Source organism: Symphalangus syndactylus, chromosome 12 (genome assembly GCF_028878055.3).
Source record: "Symphalangus syndactylus isolate Jambi chromosome 12, NHGRI_mSymSyn1-v2.1_pri, whole genome shotgun sequence".
Classification (NCBI taxonomy): domain Eukaryota; kingdom Metazoa; phylum Chordata; class Mammalia; order Primates; family Hylobatidae; genus Symphalangus; species Symphalangus syndactylus.
Window position 1 is genome coordinate 138,681,897 of NC_072441.2, and position 25,742 is coordinate 138,707,638.

Below are 25,742 nucleotides of genomic sequence, written 5' to 3' on the forward strand. Positions count from 1 at the left end.
ATGGATCCCTTATGATGCCTTTTTATAGCTATACCATCTTCTGTCCCATCCTCCTTTACCTCTGGCAACCACTAATCTGTTCTCCAGTTCTATAATTTTGTCATTTGAAGAATATTATATAAATGGAATAATGCAGTATATACCCTTGTGGGATTGATTTTCTTCACTCAGCATAATTCTCCGGGGATTCATCTAGGTTGTTGCATGTGTCAATAGTTTATTCCTTTTTATTGCCCAGTATTCATTCCATAAAATGGATATAGCACCGCTTGTTTAACCATTCACTCATTGAAGGTCATCTGAGTTGTCTTCAGTTTTTGGCTATTAGGAATAACACCACTCCAAACACTTGTGTATATGTTTTTATGAACATAAGTATGGGGTTTTGTGAACAGAGTTTTCAGTTTTCTAGGATAAATGTCCAAAGGCACAGTTGTTGGATCATATGATAGTGGCATATTTTATTTTTTAATTTAATTTAACTTAATTCATTAATTTATTTATTTTGAGACAGAGTCTCTCCCCATCGTCCAGGCTGGAGTGCAATGGTGCGATCTCGGCTCATTGCAACCTCCGTTTCCCAGGTTCAAACGATTCTCCCGCCTCAGCCTCCTGAGTAGTAGCTGGGATTACAGGTGTCTGCCACCACACCCAGCTAATTTTTGTATTTTCAGTAGAGATGGGGTTTCACCATGTTGGCCAGGCTGGTCTCGAACTCCTGACCTTGTGATCCGCCCACCTTGGCCTCCCAAAGTGCTGGGATTACAGGTGAATTTTTAAAGAAAATTCTTTAAATATTAAACATTTAAAGAATGTTTTCTAGAATGTCTCTCCCATTTTACATTCACCCTAGCAATGCATAAATGATTCAGATTCAGCATTTGGTGTTGTCTTGATTTTTTATTTTATCTGTGCTCGTGATATGGAAGGGGGGAAGGGAAGTGCTGGGTAGAGGAGGGCATAGTGCCTGGCTAGGGCTCCACCCCCAGGCCTGTGCCCACGGACCTAGGTGAGGATAGACATTTTTGTTTTCCTGCCCAAATGTTGCATTTTCCAATACCACCCTGACTTGCCACGCCCCCATCCTGTGCCTGTAAATACCCTGAGACCCTAGCCGGCAGACACACAAACAGCTGGATGTCGAGAGGAACACATTGACAGAAGATGACAGGACAGACGCCAGCACGCCAGCAGGCCACTGACCAGCAGAAGGACGTGGAGTTTGGCTGGGGCAGTCAGAGATCCCGGGCTGCTGAGTGGCCTGACTCCAGGGGAAAACCATTCCCCTTCTGGCTACCCCATCTGCTGAGAGCTACTTCCACTCAATAAAACCTTGCACTCATTCTCCAAGCCCACGTGTGATCCATCCAATTCTTCCTGTACACGAGGCAAGAACCCTAGGATTACAGAAAGCTCTCTGACCTGGAGATAAGGCACAAGTATAATTGAGCTGACTAACAGAAGCCACCTACGGACTGCTAAACTAAAAGAGTACGCTGTAACACATGCCCACTGGGGCTTCAGCTGTAAATTCATCCCTAGACACTGCCGTGGGGTCAGAGCCCCACAGCCTGCCCGTCTGAACACTCCCCCAGAGATTTGAGCAGCAGGGCACTGAAGAAGCGAACAACACCCCCATCGCACGCCCTGTGAGGGGGACAAGGGAACTTTTCCCATTTCACTCCTAAGTGGGTAGTGATATATGAGTACGGTTTGTTTTTTTTTTTTTTTTTTTTTTTTGGAGATAGAGTTTCACTGTTGTTGCCCAGGCTGGAGTGCAGTGGTGCAATCTCAGCTCACAGCAACTTCCACCTCCTGGGTTCAAGTGATTCTCCTGCCTCAGCCTCCCGAGTAGCTGGGATTACAGGTGTGCACCATCACACCCGGCTATTTTTAGTAGAGACAGGGTTTCTCCATGTTGGTCAGGCTGGTCTCAAACTCCTAAACTCAGATGATCCGCCTGCCTTGGCCTCCCAAAGTGCTGGGATTACAGGCAGGAGCCACTGCACCCAGCTGATCATGATCTAAATTTGCATTTCCCTAATGGCTAATGATGTTGAATATCTTTTTTTTTTTCAAATTTGGAGGGACATTCTGAGATGCATTATTGAATACCTTTTTATGTGCTTATCTGTCATCTATCTTTTTAGTGAAATGTCTCTTCATGTTTTTTGCCCATTTTCTAACTTTTTTTTACTGTTGAATTTTGAGGGTTCTGTATATATTCTAGATGCTAGCCATTAGCTGAATATGTAGTTTATAAATATTTTCACCCAGTCTGTAGCTTGTCTTTTTATCCTCTTACCAAGGTCTTTCAGAGAACATGAATTTTAAATTTTGATGAAGTCTAATGTCAATTTTTCCATTTATGAATGGTACTTTTGGGGTTGTGTCTTAAAAACCTTTCACTGAACCTTAGGTCCTGAAGATTTTTTCCAATGTTATCTTCTAAAAGTTATAGCTTTATGCTTTACATTTATTTATTTGTTTGTTTGTTCACTTTTAGAGACAGGGTCTCACTTGGTTGCCTAGGCTGGAATGCAGTGGCACAATCATAGCTTACTGCAGCCTGCAGCCTCGAACTCCTAGGCTCAAGTGATCCTCTGGCCTTGGCCTCCTAAAGTGTTGGGATTACAGGCATGAGCCACTGCACCAGGCCTTATGCTTTACTTTTTTTTCTTTAATTTTATTTATTTGTTTATTTTGAGACGGAGTTCTGCTCTTGTCGCCCAGGCTGGAGTGCAATGGCGCGATCTCGGCTCACTGCAACCTCCACCTCCCAGGTTCAAGCAATTCTCTAGCCTCAGCCTCCTGAGTAGCTGGGATTACAGGCACCCACCACCATGCCCGGCTAATTTTTGTATTTTTATTAGAGATGGGGTTTCGCCATGTTGGCCAGGCTGGTCTCGAACTCCTGACCTCATGTGATCTGCCCGCTTTGGCCTCCCAAAGTGCTGGAATTCCAGGCATGAGCCACCGTGCCTGGCTTTTACTTTTAAATATGTAACCCATTTTGAGTTTGAAGTTTGTTACGTTTGTTTGGCCTGAAGATATCCAGTTATGCTAGAATAATTTGTTGAAAGGACTTTTTCCTCCTTTGTTGAATTGCTTTTACACCATTAAAAAAATCAGTTGCCTATAGTTTTGTGGGGGCTGTTCTGGGTTCTTTTTATTCTATCAATCTCTATGTCTATCCCTCTACCAAAACTACATAGGCTTGGTTACTATAGCTATATAATAAGTTTTGAAATCAGAATGATTCCTCCCACTTTATTCTTCATTTTGAAAACTGTAGCTGTTTGAATTCCTTTGCCTTTCCATATAAGCATTAGAATAATTCTGTTTATAGCTATAGAAATTATTGCTGTAATTTTGATAGGAGTTGCCTTAAATCTGTACATCAGTTTGGAGAGAACTGATATATTTTCTATATTGAGTGTTTCAATCTATGAACAGTATCTTTTATTTATATCTCCTAAATGGTGTTGTATTTTAAATTGTAGTGTCCATATGTTGATTGCTAGTACATAGAAACGCAATTGATTTGTGCATGTTGTCTTTTTTTTTTTTTCTTTTTTGAGACGGAGTCTCGCTCTGTTGCCCAGGCTGGAGTGCAGTGGCGCGATCTCCGCTCACTGCAAGCTCCACCTCCCAGGTTCACGCCATTCTCCTGCCTCTGCCTCCCGAATAGCTGGGACTACAGGTGCCCACCACCACACCCAGCTAATTTTTTGCATTTTTAGTAGAGACAGTGTTTCACTGTGTTAGCCAGGATGGTCTCGATCTCCTGACCTCGTGATCTGCCCGCCTCAGCCTCCCAAAGTGCTGGGATTACAGGCGTGAGCCACTGCACCTGGCCTGTGCATGTTATTCTTGTACCTTGCAACCTTGCTGAACTCACTTGGTAGTAGGGTTTTTGTTTTGTTTTAGATTCCTTGGGATTTTTCATGTCATCTGCAAATCATCATGTCATCTATAAATAGGGATATTTTATTTCTTCCTTTCCAATCTATATGCCTTTTGTTTCTTTTTCTTGCCTTATTGTGTTGGCTAGCACTTCAAGCACTATGTTGATTAAGAGTTAAGAGAACAGATATTCTTGCCTTGTTTCAATCTTAGGCAGAAAGCAATTAATATTTCGCCACAAAGTGTAATGTTAGCTGTAAGTTTTGTTTTTTTTTTTTGAGTCGGAGTCTCGCACTGTTGCCCAAGCTGGAGTGCAATGGCACGATCTTGGCTCACTGCAACCTCTGCCTCCCAGGTTCAAGCGATTCTCCTGCCTCAGCCTCCCAAGTAGCCAGGATTACAGGTGCTCGCCACCATGCCCAGCTAATTTTTTGTATTTTTAGTAGAGACGGGGTTTCCTTATGTTGGCCAGGCTTGTCTCAAACTTCTGACCTCATGATCTGCCTGCCTTGGCCTCCCAAAGTGCTGGGATTAGAGGTGTGAGCAACCACGCCCAGCCTGAGCCATTGCGCCTGGCCGGTTTTTTTTGTTTTGTTTTTTTCTTGAGACAGAGTCTCTGTCACCCAGGCTGGAGTGAAGTGGCATGATCTCAGCTCACTGCAACCTCCACCTCCCAGGTTCAAGCAATTCTTGTGCCTCAGCCTCCGAGTAGTTGGGATTACAGGCATGCAGTCCCACACCTGGCTAATTTTTTTTTTTTTTTTTTCTGTAGAGACAGGGTTTCAACATGTTGGCCAGGCTGGTCTCAAACTCCTGACCTTAATGATCCACCTGCCTTGGCCTCCCAAAGTGCTGGGATTATAGGTGTGAGCCACAGCACTCGGCCCAGGGGGTTCTTGTGTCTCAGCCTCCCGAGTAGCTGGGATTACAGGTGCACACCACCATACCCAGCTAATTTTTGTATTTTTAGTAGAGAAGTGGTTTCACCATGTTGGCCAGGCTGCTTTTGAACTCCTGACCTCAAGTAATCTACCTGCCTTGGCCTTCCAAAGTGCTGGGATTACAGGTGTGAACCACCGCGCCAGGCCATAAATACTTTTTAGATTTGTTCTGTAACTTAGTTATGTTACTTGGAAGCAGTTTGATTCTTTTTGGTAAGATGGTAATTATTCCCACCACTGGAACCTTTTGTGTACTCTAAGCAATGCCCCATTAATTATGGCGTTTTCCAGTACACATCCCCACATTGCTTGGAGGAAAGGACCTAGAGAAAAGTCGCAGGGCAGATAAGCAGCGGAGGGGGGCCCTGGATTTGGCTTATCAGTCCTTGGGGCCCTCCTGCCCCAAGAAGGGCAGCGAGGACCATGGTGTTGCCGCCATCATTATCACCCTGGCCATGAGCTTGCAGGACTGGGGCAGACCCAGAGGAGGACTGGAAGGGCCAGAGTCAGCCAGGAACACAGCAGCTCAGCTCTCGGCTGTTGGCAGGTGGCCTTGATGGCTTTCCAAAGGCAATCGAGGTGGCCTTGATGGCTTTCCAAAGGCAATCACTCCACCCAGGACAAAGCTCATTTTTCTCTGGGGCAAAACACATTGGTTCGTTTGTTCAGTTCATTAATTCAACCAGTCTGTTTCTAAGGGAAACCCGGCTGTGGCCAGTCCTGCTCCCACGTCCCTAGGTGCCCAGTGTTCCTAAGGGACCTGAATTCCAACCCCAGTTAGGAGTTCAGGGGTCAGCATCCCTGTGCCCCAGATGCCTGTTAGGGAGCACAGTGAAGGCTGAGCACTCTTGGACTCACCAAACACCAGCATTGAGAAACCGCCCCCCATCTCCCCTAGGTAAGGTGACCTTGTAGGACAGTTCATGCTATTGGGGTGGTCTAGGTAAGGTGGCCACGAGGGCAGGGGACCAAGGTCTGCCCCACCTTTGACCTTAGCAACATGCCCCTGATTGCCAGGCCCCCCTCTGGCTGCCGTCTGAGTCGCTTTTCTGGGGGTGCCTGGGCTTTGCTTTTCTGGGGGTGCCTGGGCCTTGCTTCCTTTGTATGCTAACTTCATCCTGATCACACTTGATTTTCCTGCTGTGATTTCTCTTCTTTCCAATTTCTTCATCAAGTTAAAAATTCTGTATTGAGAGCAGTTTCCTACATTACCTCAAATCCTGTTCAGAACAAGGATCATTCCTAGAAGTCAGACAGGAGGGATAACACGCCTAGTCACAGAAGACTACTCCATACTTGAGCTTCTGTTTCAAGGGAAGTGAGTAACTGGTGGTGGCGCCCTGCCCCTCTGCAGCGTGTGGTTTTGTCCTGATACATTTTAAGATTGAGACGTAACTTACCTGTCATAAAATGCCCAGACTTATGATGTGTGGAAACAAAAGAGTTTTCCAGTACAGAAAGTTACTTAGCTTCTCTGGTGCTGTGTAAGCAACAGGTAGTCTTCCCACTTCATTTTTGGTGGTTCTTTCCTTGGCTTGGGTAATTTCCTTGCATGCTCCTTTCTGGAGTTTTCTGTATGCAGCTTTCTGCTCTCTGGTACCCTGTCTTGTAAACTCCAGCAGTCCAGCTCTATCTGGACTCTAAACTTCATCTCATCAACTTAAAGTTTGCTGAGATCTGGCTGGGTTCCTGCTTCATGAACTGTATTCTGTAATCTCCCTCAAGGTAGTACCTGGGCAATCAGATAAAACTCATCTATTAATAACTGATTCCCTGTCTCTAAGGGTTTACTGGTTTTGTTTTCTGATGTCTAGTATCTTGAAGACCATTCTTTCCTATATGTTGCCAGTGCTTTTGGCTTTTTCAAGTGAGACAGCAAATCCTATTCTTATTAACTTCTCATGGTCAGAAGTAGACATTTGTATCTATTTAAAAAATAAATTTCTCCTATGATTATGATACAATCACCCCAGCCCTAGTCTATAGGTTAGCATTTGAGAATCATTGCTCTAAGTTGCTCTGGACTACTTCTTTGTTATTTGAGACAGAGTCTCATTCTGTCACCAGGCTGGAGTGCAGTGGTGCAGTCTCAGCTCCCTGCAACCTCTGCCTTCCGGGTTCAAGTGATTCTCGTGCCTCAGACTCCCCAGTAGTTGGAATTACAGGCACGTGCCACCACACCCAGCTAGTTTTTTTTTTTTTTTCAATTTTTTTGAGACAGAGTCTCACTCTTGTTGCCCAGGTTGGAGTGCAGTGGCGCCATCTCAGCCCACTGCAACTTCCACCTCCAGGGTTCAAGCTATTCTCCTGCCGCAGCCTCCCAAATAGCTGGGATTACAGGTGCCTGCCACCACGCCCGGCTAATTTTTGTATTTTTAGTAGAGATGGGGTTTCACCATGTTGCCCAGGCTGGTCTCGAACTCCTGAGCTCAGCTGATCCATCCCAAAGTGCTAGGATTACAGGCGTGAGCCACCATGCCCGGCCTACTGGACTACTTCTCACTGATCTTCAGTCATCCATATACCTGTTTCTACGCCATTGCTTTTCCAGTTCTCTAAGTCCTGAATACCTTCTTCTCTTTTGTTTTTCTTATCCAATCCTTTTCTATGTGGGGGTGAGGGGAGAGGTCTTCCTCTGTCACCCAGACTGGAGTGCAGTGGCACGATGATCGCTCACTGCAGCCTCAAACTCCTGGGCTCAAGTGATCCTATCAGCTCAGCCTCTTGTGTAGCAAGGACCACAGGTGTGTACCACCATGCTTGGCTAATATTTTTCTTATATTTTTTGAGACGGGTATCACTCTGTGGCCTGGGTTGGTCTCAGACTCCTGACTTTCTGGCCTCAAGCAGTCTCCTGCCTGGGCCTCCCAAAGCACTGAGATTATAGGAGTGAGCCACCATGTCTGGCCAATCTTAAAGATTCTTCAAAAGTTTAGGCTGGGTGTGACGGCTCATGCCTGTAATCCCAGCACTTTGGGAGGCCGAGGCGGGCAGATCATGAGGTCAGGAGATCGAGACCATCCCGGCTAACATGGTGAAACCCTGTCTCTACTAAAAAACACAAAAAATTAGCCAGGTGTGGTGGCGGGTGCCTGTAGTCTCAGCTGCTCAGGAGGCTGAGGCAGGAGAATAGCATGAACCTGGGAGGCAGAGCTTGCAGTGAGCTGAGATAACGCCACTGCACTCTAGCCTGGGTGACAGAGCAGGACTCCATCTCAAAAAAAAAAAAAGATTCTTCAAAGTTTAATCAAAATGCTATCTCCTCCTTCTCAGAGTAGCAAGGACTCCACCCTTCTGCTGAGAAAATCACTCCTCCCTAAGTGCTTCTACAATAAATTTATTTTCGTCATAGTAGTTATTATATTCTGCACTTTATAATAGTTGTTTGCTCATCTTTTTGTGAAATTACTAAGGACAGACACTTTTTCTTTCACAAAGTAGGTACTGTATTGTTTTGTATTATACACTAAGGAAATGAAAGACAACCTGGAAAGGAATAGACCAAGTAATAGAACTAAGCAGTACAGAGAGAATATTTTAGTCTTTGCATAAGGTGGTTTGTAAAGCCTTGTTTTGGTCCAGTAAATCTAGGATTAGGTTAGCAATTAGGATTCATCTTGCTTGGGGAATCTGATTGGATGGTATGTTGAGAAGGATTCTGAGGGCACGTTATGGCTCGTTGAGAAAGATAGCTATTAGATAATAAAATGTTGGATTGTCTCAGGTATTTTGACTAAACATAGGATATTTTGCAATAATATTAGGTTGATGCAAAAATAATTGCAGTTTTTGCCCTTAAAAGTAATGGCAAAACCGCAATTACTTTTGCACCAACCTAATAGCTAACAAATATATAATACACATCAAGCAGTATTCTAAGCACAAAACATACATCAACTCATTACTTCCCCTGACGATCCACTGAGGTAAGTTCTATTAATAGCCCCATTTTGCAGGTAGGGAAACTGAGGCACAGAGAAGTCAACTAACTTCCTCAAGTCACACTGCTGGTAATTCTGGCTCCAGACGATTCTGCCATTGTCATTGCTATGTTGCTGTTCTAATGAACATTCCATGTTTTCAGAAACACTGTGGTAGTTAGCAGATACAGCTATACTTCTATGGTATGAAAGGGACAAGATAGGTTTGTTGCTTGCTAAGGTGGTAATAGGCCGAACTTCCCCAACGTCTACCTTAGATTAGAAAGATTTATCATTCCTGATCCATATAGACATATAGACATGTCTGATCCTTTGTGTTTTATTTCTTTAGGGTCCCTTGCCAGCTCCATCTTTGACCCACTCAGATATCTTGTGGGAGCTTCAGGAGGAGTCTATGCTCTGATGGGAGGTTATTTTATGAATGTTCTGGTGGTAAGAACCATGGGCATGGAGTCCACGAGTCTCTTAAAGAAACAGAAAACAGTAACTCTTCTTTGGTTCAACGAATCTTCATTTATCAATATTTACTGAGCACTCAATTTTCTGAGAATTGTATGGCAATGCCATTTTGTTTCCTTTCTTTTCTTTCTTTTTTTTTTGAGACAGAGTCTTGCACCATTGCCCAGGCTGGAATGCAGTGGTGTGATACGGGTTCACTGCACTTCTGCCTCCCGGGCTCAAGCAATCCTCCCACCTCGGCCTCCTAAATAGCTGGGACTACAGGTGTGGGCCACCATGCCTGACTATGGTTTGTAGAGCCAGGGTTTCGCCATGTTGCCCAGGCTGGTCTCGAACTCCTAGGCTCAAGCAATCTGCACACGTTGGCCTCCCAAAGTGCTGGGATTACAGGCGTGAGCCGCCGCACCTAGCTTCCTTTCATATTTTATCATTTTTTTCTCATTTCAAAAGTAATGAGTGCAACATAAAATTTTAAATAAAAAAGTAGAAAGTTAAGGTCCTCAATATAGTATCTGTTAACAGTTGGGTGGGTGGTGAAAGACGTTGTTGACAATTTTATATATTTTTTTCAGCCCTTTTTATTTTATTTTTTTTAAAGGAAACCAAGTTTATTAAGAAAGTAAAGGAATAAAAGAACGGCTACTTCATAGGCAGAGCAGCCCAGACCTTTTTCTACATGTATTCAAAATCCTACCAATGTTCATCTTATAACAATGACACCACCCTTATATTGTTCTGCATTTTATCATAGAGCATCCTGACCATCTACCCATGTCAGTGCTTAGAAATCCTCCCAGCTTAGCAGCTGCTCCCTAGCATCCTCTATATAGATGCACCATGATTTATTTAATGAATCGCTCATTGAAAAAAATTTGGGGTGATTCCTGCTTTTCATGTTTACAAGTAATGCTCTAAGAAATGCTCTTGGCTGGGTGCAGTGGCTCATGCCTGTAATCTCAACACTGTGGGAGGCCAAGGTGAGTGGATCATGAAGTCAAGAGATTGAGACCATCCTGGCCAACATGGTGAAACCCCATCTCTACTAAAAATACAAAAATTAGCTGGGTGTGGTGGCACGTGCCTGTAGTCCCAGCTACTCTGGAGGCTGAGGCAGGAGAATCGCTTGAACCTGGGAGGTGGAGGTTGCAGGGAGCCAAAATTGTGCCACTGCACTCCAGCCTGGTGACAGAGTGAGACTCCATCTCAAACAACAACAACAACAACAACAACGACAACAACAAAATTCTAGGCAGAAAAGTGTAAAGCAATTATAAAACTGTTCCAAATATAGAAATCACTAAGAAAAGTGGGTTTTTCAACTTTGGATTGCAACCCATTAGTGGTTGTAGACTCACTTTAAGGAACTGTGGCCAAAAGTTAAACCCAAGAAAAAAAAAGTCAGTGTTATTGTTTGATTTATGTGTGTACTGCGTTGTTATGTAAATTATTTCTTACTGTAGGTCATGGTCACAAGAGTTTGAAAATAATTGATTTAGAGTAAACATGCCTATTTCAGCATCTTTACTCCTTGGGAAGAGAGTTACTAATTTGAAAGGGAAGGGACAAGTAATTCAATAAATTATATTAGAAATGTCTCACTCAGCAGTTCGCCAGTGACACGTAAGGGACCCAAAGCTAAAATCCAACAATGAGCCAGGTGTGCTGGCGTGCACCTGTAGTCCCACCTACTCAGGAGTCTGAGACAGGAGGAAGGCTTGAGTCCAGGAGTTCGAGGCTGCAGTGAGCTATAGATTGCACCACTGCACTCCAACCTGGGTGACAGAGTGAGACCCTCCCTGTCTTCTACCTCCCCTCACAGAACCCCCCAAGAGCCCCCCAAAAAAATCCTGCAATAATTTTTGATGAATATTTTCAATGTTTTTGAAATTACCTCAAAAAATTAAGGTAATACTCAAATCTCAGTTAAGTCTTTGCTAAATACTACTGGGAAAGAGGATGAAGAAACATCAAATGAATATTAATCAAAAATCTTAGGAACATTTCATCAATCTTAGTTTAACAGCATTTATCTATCTATCTATCTATTTATTTATTTAGTTAGTTATTTATTGAGTCGGAGTCTCGCTCTTTCGCCCAGGCTGGAGTGCAGTGGCGCCATCTCAGCTCATTGCAAGCTCCGCCTCCCGGGTTCACGCCATTCTCCTGCCTCAGCCTCTCCGAGTAGCTGGGACTACAGGCGCCCGCCACCGCGCCCGCCACCACGCCCGCCTAATTTTTTGTATTTTTAGTAGAGACGGGGTTTCACCGTGGTCTCGATCTCCTGACCTCATGATCCGCCCGCCTCGGCCTCCCAAAGTGCTGGGATTACAAGCGTGAGCCACTGCGCCCGGCTATTTATCTATTTATTTATTGACATGTTAAGTGTTGATTTTATATTACTTTTATCGAGATTATTTCTGGCTAGCAAAATTGTGTCATTTACATTATTAAATTAAATATCTTGTCATTTTATTCTCCAAAGTGCATTGTACTTCCCAACTACATTTAAAAACTCGACTGTGACACTCATGCTTTGTTTTGCAAATATTTGATACTGGAAGATTATTTCAAATGAAGAGCAGATGAAGAGGGAGTAGAGTTGAGGTTTCATTTGTCCATAGATAGCTTATATAATTATTATTTATCTCTTTTTAAGAATTTTCAAGAAATGATTCCTGCCTTTGGAATTTTCAGACTGCTGATCATCATCCTGATAAGTAAGTGTGTTTTGTGAATACTTCATACTGTCCAAGTAAAAATAAAATATAGAGACAAATCTCTAAACATTTTATTTGGGAATCACAGGATTGCAATTTGGGGCATACACACAGACCTGGGAGGTCTATGGTGTATCTGAAGTACAAAAGAAAAGGCTGGGGGTTTTATTAGAAAGATAAAATTTACATATTATTTTGAAAGAAAGCTCATTGGCACTAGAGCAGCCTTTCGGAGCTGGTTGGTGAGTGATGGTAGTGGGGAGAACTAGTCTTAGACTTGTGTTGTTTAGACCTGATTCTTAGAATCAATTTGTTTCAGCAGCTATTAGGTAAAACTAGTCTTATGGTTAGAGCAGGTAGTTTCAGCAGCTGGGCTTGTGGAGAATTCAACTGTTGGAGCAGTGCTACGTGCTCTGAGTGCTTTTGTCCCCTGGCCCAACTCTGATTTAGTTGGGTTTGACAAGAATGACCTATTTCACACAATCATCTCACATAATATTTTCACAGTGTTATTGGTTTAGCCTTCAGAAGGCCTTTCCACATTTCCCAAACACTAACATGGAGAATAACTGCAAGCCTACAGTTAGAAAAAAATTGTCCGCTTCACAGCACAAAGCAGAAAGAAGTAAACAAAGGAGTTTTACAGGCTCTCATGGGTGGTTCTTAGACACGTCTACATGACGTATTTTTGCTTTTTGTATCTTTATGGAGTGGAGGAAGCCAAGAGAATAGAGCCCTAGGCACCCCCTCTACTTGAACCACAATAGCTTCACTTATATTTTACATACTGGACTTTTTCATATATTGGAAGCTGTATGTGATTTTGTCTGCAAAGGGAAAACTTGGAAACCACTGATATAATCTCTTTTCTTCCTCAATTTCTAAATTTTCAGATTAAAAAAAAAACTGATCCAGTAAGTATTGAGTGATAGCTGATAGTTGAGGATTAATGATAACAGTTGGGGGAGCGGGGGGCGGGCGGCTGTGGGCAACCGTTCAAGAAGCCCAGACCAAGAGGGTGACTAATGTGGCTTTTGAAATCTCCAAGAATTCTAGAATCACATGCTAAAGGAGGTTAGGAAGAATTCTGTCTGGAGAGGGGGTGGAAGTGCAGCTGAGCTGAGAGGAAAGGTAGATTCCAGATGACAGCAGGCCATAGAGCATGGAAGAAACTAAGAGCAAAGGTGGGGGTGGTAACTGTTGTTGACGGACCTGCTCCAGTGGAAGTTCTCTCCACCTGGCGGGCTGTGGAAGAATGACAGACCCTGGGGTCAGACCTGAAAGCCAAGGCAGAGGTTATACCTGATAAAGCCTAAGATGTTGGTTGTCCACATAGTAAGAAAACAGGATTTTGCAATTTCTTTCTTTTTTTTTTTTTTGAGACGGAGTCTCGCTCTGTTGCCCAGGCTGGAGTGCAGTGGTGCGATCTCGGCTCACTGCAAGCTCCGCCTCCCGGATTCACGCCATTCTCCTGCCTCAGCCTCTCCGAGTAGCTGGGACTACAGACGCCCGCCACCACGCCCGGCTAATTTTTTTTTGTATTTTTAGTAGAGACGGGGTTTCACTGTGGTCTCGATCTCCTGACCTCGTGATCCGCCCGCCTTGGCCTCCCAAAGTGCTGGGATTACAAGCGTGAGCCACCGCGCCCGGCCAGATTTTGCAATTTCTATCGAGGGTTCAGTGATCCCCATTACAGGAACAGAGGCAACTATGTGTGTGGGAAGGGACTCTTCAGTTTATTGACCATTTAAATGTAAGAACACTAATATTTCACTCTGAGATAAAATAATTCACTTGTTTATAGTTTATACTGTTCTTAATTTTTTTCTTCATAACAAATTCAAAACCTAAGAGAAGGGAGAGTGAGTATCTGGGAGACGGCAGAGCCACTGCAGGAGCTGAGCTGCCTCCTCAGTTGTTCAGGGACACACCCAGAATCAGAGGACACATTGTTTGGGCACAGAAAGGTTGTCACCCGAGATAGGGGGTCTTCAGTCAGTCTGCTTCATTTCTAAAAGTTCTTTGGCCTGGTTTACCTACTATTGAAAATGGGAAGAGTTACAACACATACCAGATTAATAAAATATAAGTGCATCTGTATTTGAAACGTGTTTCTTTGGAAATGTATATAATTTTGTAATATGTAATATGTAATGTATATAAAGTTGTAAATATTCTTCTTTTTTTTTGAGATGGAGTCTCGCTCTGTTGCCCAGGCTGGAGTGTAGTGGTGTGATCTTGGCTCACTGCAACCTCCGCTTCCTGGGTTCAAGCAATTGTCCTGTCTCAGCCTCTCCTGTCTACAGGTGCATGCCACCACACCCGGCTAATTATTGTACTTTAGTAGAGATGGGGTTTCACCATATTGGTCAGGCTGGTCTCGAACTCCTGACCTCAGGTGATCCACTCACCTCAGCCTCCCGAAGCGATGGGATTACAGCCGTGAGCCACTGCGCCCAGCCAAGTTGTAAATATTCTTCTTAATTGTGAATGGCAATTGCCCTAAAAAACATTCCTTCATCAAGCATTATGTTCGAGACCAGCCTGTGCACATAGGAAGACTCTGTCTCTACAGAAAAATGGGTCAGGTGTTGCGGTGTGGGCCTGTGGTTCCAGCTACTCAGGAGGCTGAGGTGGGAGAATTCGCTTGAGCCTGGGAGGTCGAGGCTGCAGTGAGCCGTGATCATACCACTGTAGTCTCGTCTGGGCAGCAGAGCGAGGTTGTCTCAAAAAAAAAAAATCCATATGAAGGCAACTCTTTTAAAGTAAATGTTAAATTTTTAAGGAGGACAATGGTTTGGCTTCTTGGAATAAGGGCTTATTTTCAGTGGGAAGACATGTCTCAGTTTAGAGGCTGCAGCAACCCAGAAGAAAAGTCCCCTAGGAAGCAGAAAGAGGAAAGAGCCAGACTCAGATATACGAAGGGGCAAGATGGAAAGAAACTGGTTGGAGAAATTGACATACTAATGGTTACAAAAACTTTCTGAGAGGAGGTCTCCTATTGTGGAAGACTAAGCCAAAGTAACTGTTTCCAGTTATGTGGCAGTGTTTTTTAAAAACACTTTCCTAGACCCATGGGCATGTTATTTATGTGGACCAGGAAATGCAAATGATGATTGAAAATATGGGCCAGGCATGGTAGCTGTAATCCCAGCACTTTAGGAAGCCGAGGTGGGTGGATCATGAGGTCAGGAGATCTCATGATGAAAACCCGTCTCTACTAAAAACACAAAAATTAGCCAGGCGTGGTGGCATGGGCCTGTAGTTCCAGCTGCTCAGGAGGCTGAGGCAGGAGAATGGCGTGAACCCAGGAGGCGGAGGTTGCAGTGAGCTGAGATTGTAGCACTGCACTCCAGCCTGGGCGACAGAGTGAGACAGCGTCTCAAAAACAAACAAACAAAAAAGAATATTATATAGCCTCATGAATCTAGCACTTTGTGTAATAGTCATTTACAATTAAATGAATATTGAATACTTCCTCGACCTCAATTTCTGTCCAGTGACTTCAACATCAATCAATACAGTATTGAAAGGGAATCTAGTCGGAACACATGTCCTGGTGCTATTTTCCCAAAGGCAAGGACTAGGTCTTTTCATCTCCTAGGACACAGTGGCTCACTAAGTAGAGCACAGGGAATTAGGGGATGGGTGTGGAATGCGATAGCTGCAAGAGATGTTTCCAAGCACCACACATATAGGGCAGAGTTCTTCTAGGCCAAGAAATCGGAAGCTCCTTTCGCAGCGCAGATCCGACTTGCTTGAAGACTGCCTAACTTCTGGCTCTCACAGTTTTATTGGAGAATATGGAATGATTTCCTTTCATGGCCTGACACCTTCAGAACTCCCGATGGTAATTACAAGCAATTAGTGTGGTGGCTGAGAGTGGAGTCTTGGTGTCTTGGTTTCTTTATGTATAAAATGCCACCATCCTTCTTCACTTTGATTGCTACAATCGTATTTTTCCAGCTGGTCTTCCAGTTCCTGTTCTTGCTCCCTTATAGTCTGCTTCCTGTATGGCAGCTAGAATAATCTTTGTAAAACCACTGGCGTGGTCGCTCAGGCCTGTAATCCCAGCACTTTGGGAGGTCGAGGTGGGTGGATCACCTGAGGTCAGGAGTTCGAGAGTTGGAGACCAGCCTTGTCAACACGGTGAAACGCTGTCTCTACTAAAAATACAAAAATTAACCGGGCGTGGTGGCACATGTCTGTAATCCCAGCTAATCAGGAGGCTGAGGCACGAGAATTGCTTGAACCTGGGAGGCGGAGGTTGCAGTGAGCCAAGATCGCACTACTGCACTCCAGCCTGGGCGACAGAGTTGAGACTCTGTCACAAACAAACAAACAAAATGTATCATGTCACTCCTGTGCTCAAGAGCTTTCAGAGACTTCCTATCACTCAGTAAAAGTTGAAGTCCTTACAATGGCCCATATAGACCCTACATAATCTGTCCCCTGCTACCTGTCTGACCTCATCACCCACAACCTTATCCCTAACTCTAGTCCAGAGTCACCTGGAGGTCCTGTTGAAACAAAGTTGTTAGAAACAACTTTACCACAATTGGTAGTTGGAAAACACAGCCATGGAAGTAGGAATCTGCTAAGGAGGGTACAACTCACCTTCTGAAAACAAAAACAGAAAGCTGAGTCCCACCCTCAAGTTTTCTGGTTCAGTAGGTCTGGGGTGGGTTTAAGAGTTTTCATTTCTAGTGCCGGGCGTGGTGGCTCACGCTTGTAATCCCAGCACTTTGGGAGGCCGAGGCGGGCGGATCGCGAGGTCAGGAGATCGAGACCACGGTGAAACCCCGTCTCTACTAAAAATACAAAAAATTAGCCGGGCGTGGTGGCGGGCGCCTGTAGTCCCAGCTACTCGGAGAGGCTGAGGCAGGAGAATGGCGTGAACCCGGGAGGCGGAGCTTGCAGTGAGCCGAGATTGCGCCACTGCACTCCAGCCTGGGCGACAGAGCGAGACTCCGTCTCAAAAAAAAAAAAAAGAGTTTTCATTTCTAGTAAGTTTCCAGGTGAAGCTGATGCTGCTGGTCTTGGTAAAAACTACTTTGAAAACCACTGATCGAGCCAGCTCAACTGCTTTGGTATTTTTCAAACACACCAGGCACATCCCTGCTTAGGGACTTTGTACTTGGTCTTCCCTCTCTCTGAAACACTCTTGTGTCAAATAGCAGCATGACTTGGACCCTTACCTCTCTGTCCAGCGTCATATTCTCAAAGAGATCCTCCTTGACACCCCTATTGGAAATCACACTCGACATCTGGCATTCCTAGTTCTTCCTCTCTTTGTATTTTCTCCATAGCACTTAGCACTATTTGACATACTGTATGTTTTACTTATTTGTTTGCCTCCCTGCCAATCATCCCCCCACATACCCCCCAACAGTTTGTCAGCTCCATGAGGCTGGGCTGTTAGATCTGTCCATTGCTGCCTATCTACCAGCTAGAATAATGCCTGACACATAGAGGACAATGAATGCTTGTTGGATGAATAAATCTGTAAAATGGGATAATGATAGTTCCTACTTCATAGGGTTGTGATGAAGATTAATGAGCTAAAAGATCTCTTAGAAAAGGACCTGTCACAGAGTTAAGTCTCAATAAATGATAGCTAGTAGTAGTAGTAGTATTAGAGGGGAACCAAAAACATTTAGTGTACTATTGTGGAGACTCTGAGCCTTTATCAGTGTGTTTTTCCTTCTAGTTGTGCTGGACATGGGATTTGCTCTCTATAGAAGGTTCTTTGTTCCTGAAGATGGGTCTCCGGTGAGTTCAGTTTCTTTCTTTTATAAAATAGAAATTAGTTTACTGTCAAAAAGGGTCATCAAATAGGGGTTACAACGCTGTGATTTAGGGCAGCCAAATTTCCATTTGGAAGTTAGAAAATGTTTAAGGAAATCAGACTTTTGAATTGTCCTTCCCACTTAACTCTCTCATAGCCCTGATCACTGGCTTTACTTCACTGCGCCTGCCATATTGGTAGCTATTCCAAAACAGGAGAGAATGGCCGGGCGCGGTGGCTCACGCCTGTAATCCCAGCACTTTGGGAGGCCAAGACCAGCGGATCACAAGGTCAGGATTTTGAGACCAGCCTGGCCAATATGGTGAAACCCCGTCTCTACTAAAAATACAAAAATTAGCTGGGTGTGGTGGCAGTCATCTGTAATCCCAGCTACACAGGAAGCTGAGGCAGGAGAATCACTTGAATCTGGGCGGCGGAGGTTGCAGTGAGCCCAGATCGCACCACTGCACTCCAGCCTGGGTGATAGAGTGAGACTCCGTCTCAAAAAAACAAAAAACAGGAGAGAATGGATTTTCCTGTCCACATAGAATAAAAAGCAGTTGGTTTAGCCAGGCATGGTGGCATGTGCCTGTAGTCCCAGCTACTTGGGGAGCTGAGAAAGGAGGATTGCTTGAGTCCCAGAGGTTGAGTCTGCAGGGGCGACAGAGTTGAGACCCCATTTCAAAAAACGAAACAAAACAAAACAGCAGATTGGAAAACAGCAATGAAAGATTGAGTTCTATAAATTGACAATAAAGAAAATTGACAAAAATTTCCAGTTTTGCTGGGATTTGTCTTTGAATTTGGTAGTTTCTGTTTGGGTATTTCTTGTGTATGTTATTACTTGTGTTTTAAATCTGACACCCCATGTATGTGGAATCAGATTATGCTGCTATAGAGATCCTTCATGGCAACTCAACCATTCTCTTAATTGGCATTATATAGAATTATTTTAAATGCAATGATGATCAAGAATGAGAAAGAATTTCTCTGTCTTTTGTACTCTAAGAATGGGTGAAAATGACATTTTTAAGCTTTGTATCTTTCAGAGTATCTCCTTCTCTCTGTGCACATGGAGTTTTGTGTCTCTTTTGCCTTACCCCTAGTTCTCTAGACCTTTAAGACTCTTGTTTAACTGTGATGGTATTTGTGTTTGAATAAGAGAGATGCAACTGAAATACACAATTAGCATTGTCTTCACTTATTTCCATTTTCCCCCCTTTTCTCCCAAGGTGTCTTTTGCAGCTCACATTGCAGGTGGATTTGCTGGAATGTCCATTGGCTACACGGTGTTTAGCTGCTTTGATAAAGCACTGCTGAAAGATCCAAGGTTTTGGATAGCAATTGCTGCTTATTTAGCTTGTGTCTTATTTGCTGTGTTTTTCAACATTTTCCTATCTCCAGCAAACTGACCTGCCCCTATTATAAGCCAATTAATAAAAAGAGCCATCTGGAGGAAATAAAAAAAAAAGGAAGACTCTATGAAGAAACAGAGAAGTCTCAGCAAAGGCTAACAATTTTATGTAGAGGACAAAACAGCATTAAACTCATCAGTTGCAAAGATTGCCTATAAAATGACTTTAGGATTTAAGGAAGGGGCTTCTTAATGTAGAAAGGGAAGAAGAAGAGAGAAAAGAAGGGTAGTAAAAACTAGAGATTGGGGCCAGGTGCAGTGGCTCACGCCTGTAATCCCAGCACTTTGGGAGGCTGAGGCGGGTGAAATCACCCGAGGTCAGGAGTTCGAGACCAGCCTGACCAATATGGTGAAACCCTGTCTCTACTAAAGAAAATACAAAAATTAGCCGGGCGTGGTGGCATGTGCCTGTAGTCCCAGCTACTTGGGAGGCTGAGGCAGGAGAATTGCTTGAACCTGGGAGGCAAAGGTTGCAGTGAGCCGAGACTGCACCACTGCACTCCAGCCTGGGTGACAGAGCGACACTCAGTCTCAAAAAGCAAAACAAAACAAAATGAAACAAAACAAAACAAAACAAAACAGAGATTGGGTCTTTCCCAGGCATATGGTATTCTATAAAACAGACTTACTCTCCTTGGAGGATATATTTTGGAGAATGCTTCATAAAATCTATGAATACTGTACGATGCTGATAATAAAAACTTTTTATACCTCTGTCAGACTCCTGAGAATCACTTTAAAATAGATCACTGTTTGAGGAGATAGATCACTACTGTTTGAGGTGTTTTACACACTTTATTGATAATATTATCAACAGCCCAGAAAGGTAGTTACTACTCTGCATCTTAATCTTAAAGAATCCCTTAAAGGAACACTTAAAGAATTAAGTACTTGTCTGAGGGGAGCAGAATTTAAATGTAGATAATGACCTGGAAACCTGTAGTCTCCCCTATAGGTCCAACAATGCTGTGTTCCCCAAATGCTGAAGGGTATCATAGGAGTACAGGAACAAACATCTATGCGGGGTACACCATGAATGGTGGAAATATCTCACAGAAGAAGACTGAGGATTTTCTGGACTGCTAGTTTAAGATTCTGATACCGTGTCTAAGATCCCAAGGAACCTGGCACTGGCTTTCTGGTGCACACTATATACCTAGACTTCAGATTCTCATTTGTGATGAGACTGTCATCCTTCGTGTGGGTCATGGCTCTCCCAGGAATGGGTAGGATTTGTTTACAGAAGGTAAAATGTCATACCTGAAAGCTGAGAAGCATATGTCATTTTCCTGTATAGAATTCAGACTGCGGTTTATTATGTTTTTGGAAATGGTAGTTTTAGGTCATCTGAATATAGGAAATATAATTTTTTCTTTTATCATCAATGTATTTATTAAACACCCATCTAAACATGTCACTGCATCTGAAAGGGGCATATACACTTAGTTAGATATAGTGAGAAAAGTTAATACTTTAGTATTTTGAGAAAAACTGATCAGAAATTTGTTTAAAAAGTTAAATTTAAGTATGAACATGGGAATATGAGTGGGTTTTTTTTTTTTGAGATGGAGTCTCGCTCTGTTTCCCAGGCTGGAGTGCAGTGGGCTGATCTTGGCTCACTGCAACCTCTGCCTCCTGGGTTCAAGTAATTCTCCTACGTCAGCCTCCAGAGTAGCTGGGATATAGGCATGCGCCACCACACCTGGCTAATTTTTTTTTTTTTTTTTGAGACTGAGTCTTGCTCTGTCACCCAGGCTGGAGTGCAGTGGCCGGATCTCGGCTCACTGAAACCTCCGCCTCCGGGTTCAAGTGATTCTCCTGTCAGCTTCCTGAGTAGCTGGGATTACAGGTGGCCACCACCAAACCTGGCTAATTTTTGTATTTATTTATTTATTTATTTATTTATTTTTAGTAGAGATGGGGTTTCACCATGCTGGCCAGGCTGGTCTCGAACTCCTGACCTCAGGCCCTCAGGCGATCTGCCTGCCTTGGCCTCCCAAAGTGCTGGGATTACAGGCGTGAGCCACTGCGCCCGGTCCCTATTTTTTTTTTTTTGAGATGGAGTTTCGCTCTTGTCATCTAGGCTAGAGTGCAATGGTACGATCTCGGCTCACTTGCAACCTCCACCCACTGGGTTCAAGTGATTCTCCTGCCTCAGCCTCCTGAGTAGCTGGGATTACAGGCGCCCGCCACCACACCTGGCTAATTTTTGCATTTTTAGTAGACATGGGGTTTCACCATGTTGGCCTTGAACTCCTGACCTCAGGTGATCCGCCTGGGTTGGTCTTGAACTCCTGAGCTCAGGTGATCCGCCCACCTCGGCCTCCCAAAGTGCTGGGATTACGGGTGTCAGCCACTGCGCCCGGCTAATTTTTGTATTTTTAGTAGAGACGGTGTTTCACCATGTTGGCCAGGCTGGTCTCAAACTCCTGACCTCAAGTGATCCACCCGCCTCAGCCTCCCAAAGTGCTGGGATTACAGGTGTGAGCCACCAGGCCTGGCCTTATGAGTGTGTTCTTGGTTAAACAAAGATTCAAACAAGAAGTTAAAAGATAAAATCTCAGCCAGGTGCAGTGGCTCATGCCTATAATCTCAGCACTTTGGGAGGCCAAGGTGGGAGGACTGCTTGAGCCCAGGAGTTTGAGAACAGCCTGGGTAACATTCAAGAACTCTACAAAAAAATAAAAAATAGCCAGGTGTGGTGGTGCTTGCCTGTAGTTCTAGCTACTCCAGAGGCTGAGGTGGGAGGATCACTGGAACCCAGGAGTTCGAGGTTACAGTGAGCTATGATCATGCCACTGCCCTCCAGTCTGGGTGACACAGTGAGACCCTGTCTTAAAAAAAAAAAATCTCCTTTTGCCTTCTCACTTCAAACCTGCTGTTTTTCCCTAGTGATGACCATCATCAGTGGTCACAACAGTATGGTGTGTATCCTTGCAGAATTTTTTCTATGTAGGATGAGCAGAAAGGAAAATGGATTTAAGTTGACGGCCAATTCATCCACTGTATTGAACTTCACTGAATCTGCTCTACACCCCCAAAGGGACAAATTCGAAGAACAAATTAGAGGTGTCCATGGTATAACTCCTCCTAAGCATCATTTGCTTCTCAGATTTATCTCAACTAGGAAAAGTTTTTGTTAATCGATTTTAGCTAAATATATGTGTGTGTGTGTGTGTATATAATTTTTTTTTCTTGAGATAGGGTCTTGCTCTGTTGCCCAGGCTGGAGTGCAGTGGTGCCATCTCGGTTCACTGCAACCTCTGCCTCCCAGGTTCAAGCAATTCTCCTGCCTCAGCCTCCTGGGTAGCTGGGATTATAGGCATGCACCACCATGCCCGGATAATTTTTGGTATTTTTAATAGAGACTGGGTTTCATTACGTTGGCCAGGCTGGTCTTGAACTCCTGACTTCAGGTGATCCGCCTGTCTCGGCCTCCTCCCAAAGTGCTAGGATTACAGACGTGAACCACCATGCCCAGCCTCTAATTAGATATTTTTATAAAATGTAGGTTTTAACAGGATAAATGTGATACATGTATTGTTCTATAACTTGCTTTACAACATGACCTAGGGACCTTTCTCTATTAGTTCATAGAAATCTTTATTCTCTGAATTGCTGAATGATATAGATGTACCATAGATAACCATTCCTCTGTCGGACATTTAAATTGTTGCTGCTTTTGTGTAATTACCAACAGTGCTATATGAACATCCTAGCATGTGCAGTGTGTCTCTGAATGTCTATGCTGAATGAATATTTCAAGTATCCAGAAGCAGAAATGCTATACTAATTTTCATAGGTTTAAACTGCCTTTTAAATAGCTGTATCCATTTATATTCTTACCTACAGGATATGAGAGTAACAGTGTCTCCCTACTTTGCCAAAAGAAGGTATTATAAATCTTGAAAATTTTGCATTTTGATAGTTAAAAAATAATATTTCACTTAAATATGTAGTCTCTGACTACTGAGGTTGAGGAAGTTTCAAGTTTATTAATAATTTATGAGTTACACGTATGTAATTCAGATAACACATAATATAGAAACATGAATATATTGTGTATGCATGTGTGCCTATACAAATATATATATATATATATATATATATATATATGTTTGTCCCTGGTGAAATGTTTATATTTAATCTGAGAAGTAGCTATTGTTGGCAAAAAAGCCCAGGGAAGAAATATTTATCTGTTATGCTCAACCTGCCAGATCACTAGCTCTGAAGGGAACTTTAATGACCTAAAATACAATGTAATTGTTAATAACAGAACATGGGAGAAAGAATCAGGATCTATCTATGAAATTGGACATGACCCATTTATTAAGGCAGATGACCAAGAAGTTATTATCTAGTAAGAAAGACTTTTTTGGTTCTAGAAACATGGTTTATTGCACAAAAAACAATGACATTTTATTGAGTTCCCCCGTGGCAAAAGTGACATACAAACAGCACACAAATACCTCCTGTCATTTTAAATTTGACATCTCTGAATTATGGAGGAATCATTCACTCAGCTTAATTTGGGGCTCATGACTTTAGTCTTCTAGACTGCAGTGTGTTATCAGGACTATTATAAGCATTCTTTATCTGTGCTGTCCAAAAAAGCAGCCATTAGGTAGATGCAGCTCTTTACATTTTTATTAAAATTATTTAAAATTAAAAATGCAATTGCTCTGATACAAAAACCATAATGCAAGTGTTCAATAGCTACATTTGGCTACTGGCTGCCTTATTGGCTAGCACAGATAGAATATTTCCATTGTTGCAGAAAGTTCTATTGGATGGTGCTGTTTTAGAAGCAAGGATAAGCAGAAAGGGACATGGATTTTAGTTGATGGATGACTCACTCACTACACTGAACTGAACTGAATCTGCTCTATACCTGCAAAGGGACAAATTCAGAAAATAAATTGAAGATGGCCATGCTGTAACTTCTAAACATGGTTTGCTTCTCAGATTTACCTAAACTAAGAAAGGTTTGTGTTAATCTCTCTGTTTTAGCTTATTAAGAAAGAGTTGTTTGAAATGTTTTTATCTTTTTCTTTTGAATTCTATGGTACTGTATCTAGGTATACCAGTTTTTATGTCATTTGCTATGAAAGCTTTAATTTGTAGCTAAATAATACTGCTCCTTCTTTCAGGAAATACTATGTGTTGTCCTTTATGAAAAAAATCCTTTCTTTTTATGATTATAAAAGTAAAATGCTTATAGTAAAAAATTAAAATACATATAATTACAATATATTAAGTATATAATTTATAATCCCAATATCCAGAGCTAATCACAGTTAATATTTTCATGAATATCCTTCTAGACTTTTTTGTATACATCAGTAAATGTAACTAAACTTATAATAATGGGGCCATATTATTCTATTTTATAACATCAATTTCACTGAAATGAAATATCAAATGCCTTTTTATGTATGTTTATCATTTCATTGCATAGTATCACATATCATTGCATAGTATCACACCGTGGATGTAGTCCATTATTTAACCAGTTTTTCTTGTATTGATAATTATTTTATGTTTTTAGCTTATGACTATTATAAACAACATGAATTACATCTTTGCTTACATTATTATTATTTATGAACCATAAATGAGACTTGCTTACTTTTTTTAGCTTTTTTTAGCTTATGACTATTATGAACAACATGAATTACATCTTTGCTTACATTATTATTATTTATGAACCATAAATGAGACTTAACTTGCTTACATTTTTTTTTTTTTTTTTGAGACAGAGTCTCATTCTGTTGCCCAGGCTGGAATGCAGTGGCCAGATCTCGGCTCACTGCAACCTTCACCTCCCAGGTTCAAGCGATTCTCCTGCCTCAGCCTCCTGAGTAGCTGGGATTACAGGCATGCGCCACCATGCCTGGCTAATTTTTGTATTTTTAGTAGACATGGGGTTCAACCATGTTGGTCAGGCTGGTCTCGAGCTCCTGACCTCGTGATCTGCCCACCTGTGCCTCCCAAAGTGCTGGGATTACAGGCATGAGCCACCGCACCTGGCCAACTTGCTTACATTTTAAATAAAAAATTATATTTTAAAGTGCTTTGGGTTGTTGGGTCAGAGTATGCTCTTATTATTATTATTATTTTTGATACAGAGTCTTGCTCTGTTGCCCAGGCTGGAGTGCAATGGTGTGATCTCGGCTCACTGCAACCTCTGCCTCTGGGTTCAAGTGTTCTCCTGCCTCAGCCTCCCGAGTAGCTGGGACTACAGGCGCTCGCCACCACGCCCGACTAATTTTTGTATTTTTAGTAGAGCAAGGGTTTCAACCATGTTGGCCAGGCTGGTCTCAAACTCCTGACCTCAAGTGATCTGCTGGCCTCGGCCTCCTAAAGTATTGGGATTACAGGCGTGAGCCACCGTGCCCGGCCAGAGTATGCTATTATTAACATAATAAAGTCAATGGAAAGTTTCTCTATTTCAGGAATACAACCGTATTTTAGAAAGTTGACGCTTTTGCAAATCGTATTAACAGAGCCGGGCGCGGTGGCTCACGCTTGTAATCCCAGCACTTTGGGAGGCCGAGGCGGGCGGATCACGAGGTC

General features: G+C 43.0%; 2 protein-coding genes across 3 annotated transcripts in view; one reads left to right on the plus strand and one right to left on the minus strand.

Annotated features, from left to right (window-relative positions):
- The window catches only part of RHBDL2 (rhomboid like 2), a 42,061-nt gene extending 22,181 nt beyond the window's left edge, over nucleotides 1–19,880 (plus strand). For both annotated transcript variants that reach the window (XM_055255206.2, XM_055255207.2), the window contains exons 5-8: nucleotides 9,120–9,220; nucleotides 11,904–11,964; nucleotides 17,675–17,736; nucleotides 18,985–19,880. In XM_055255206.2, the coding sequence (XP_055111181.1) occupies nucleotides 9,120–9,220; nucleotides 11,904–11,964; nucleotides 17,675–17,736; nucleotides 18,985–19,164 (404 nt within the window). In that variant the 3' untranslated portion in view covers nucleotides 19,165–19,880. The remainder of the gene's footprint in view (nucleotides 1–9,119; nucleotides 9,221–11,903; nucleotides 11,965–17,674; nucleotides 17,737–18,984) is intronic.
- Nucleotides 1–25,742, minus strand: part of LOC134734895 (uncharacterized) — a 99,019-nt gene that overhangs the window by 52,285 nt on the left and 20,992 nt on the right. The window lies entirely within an intron of this gene.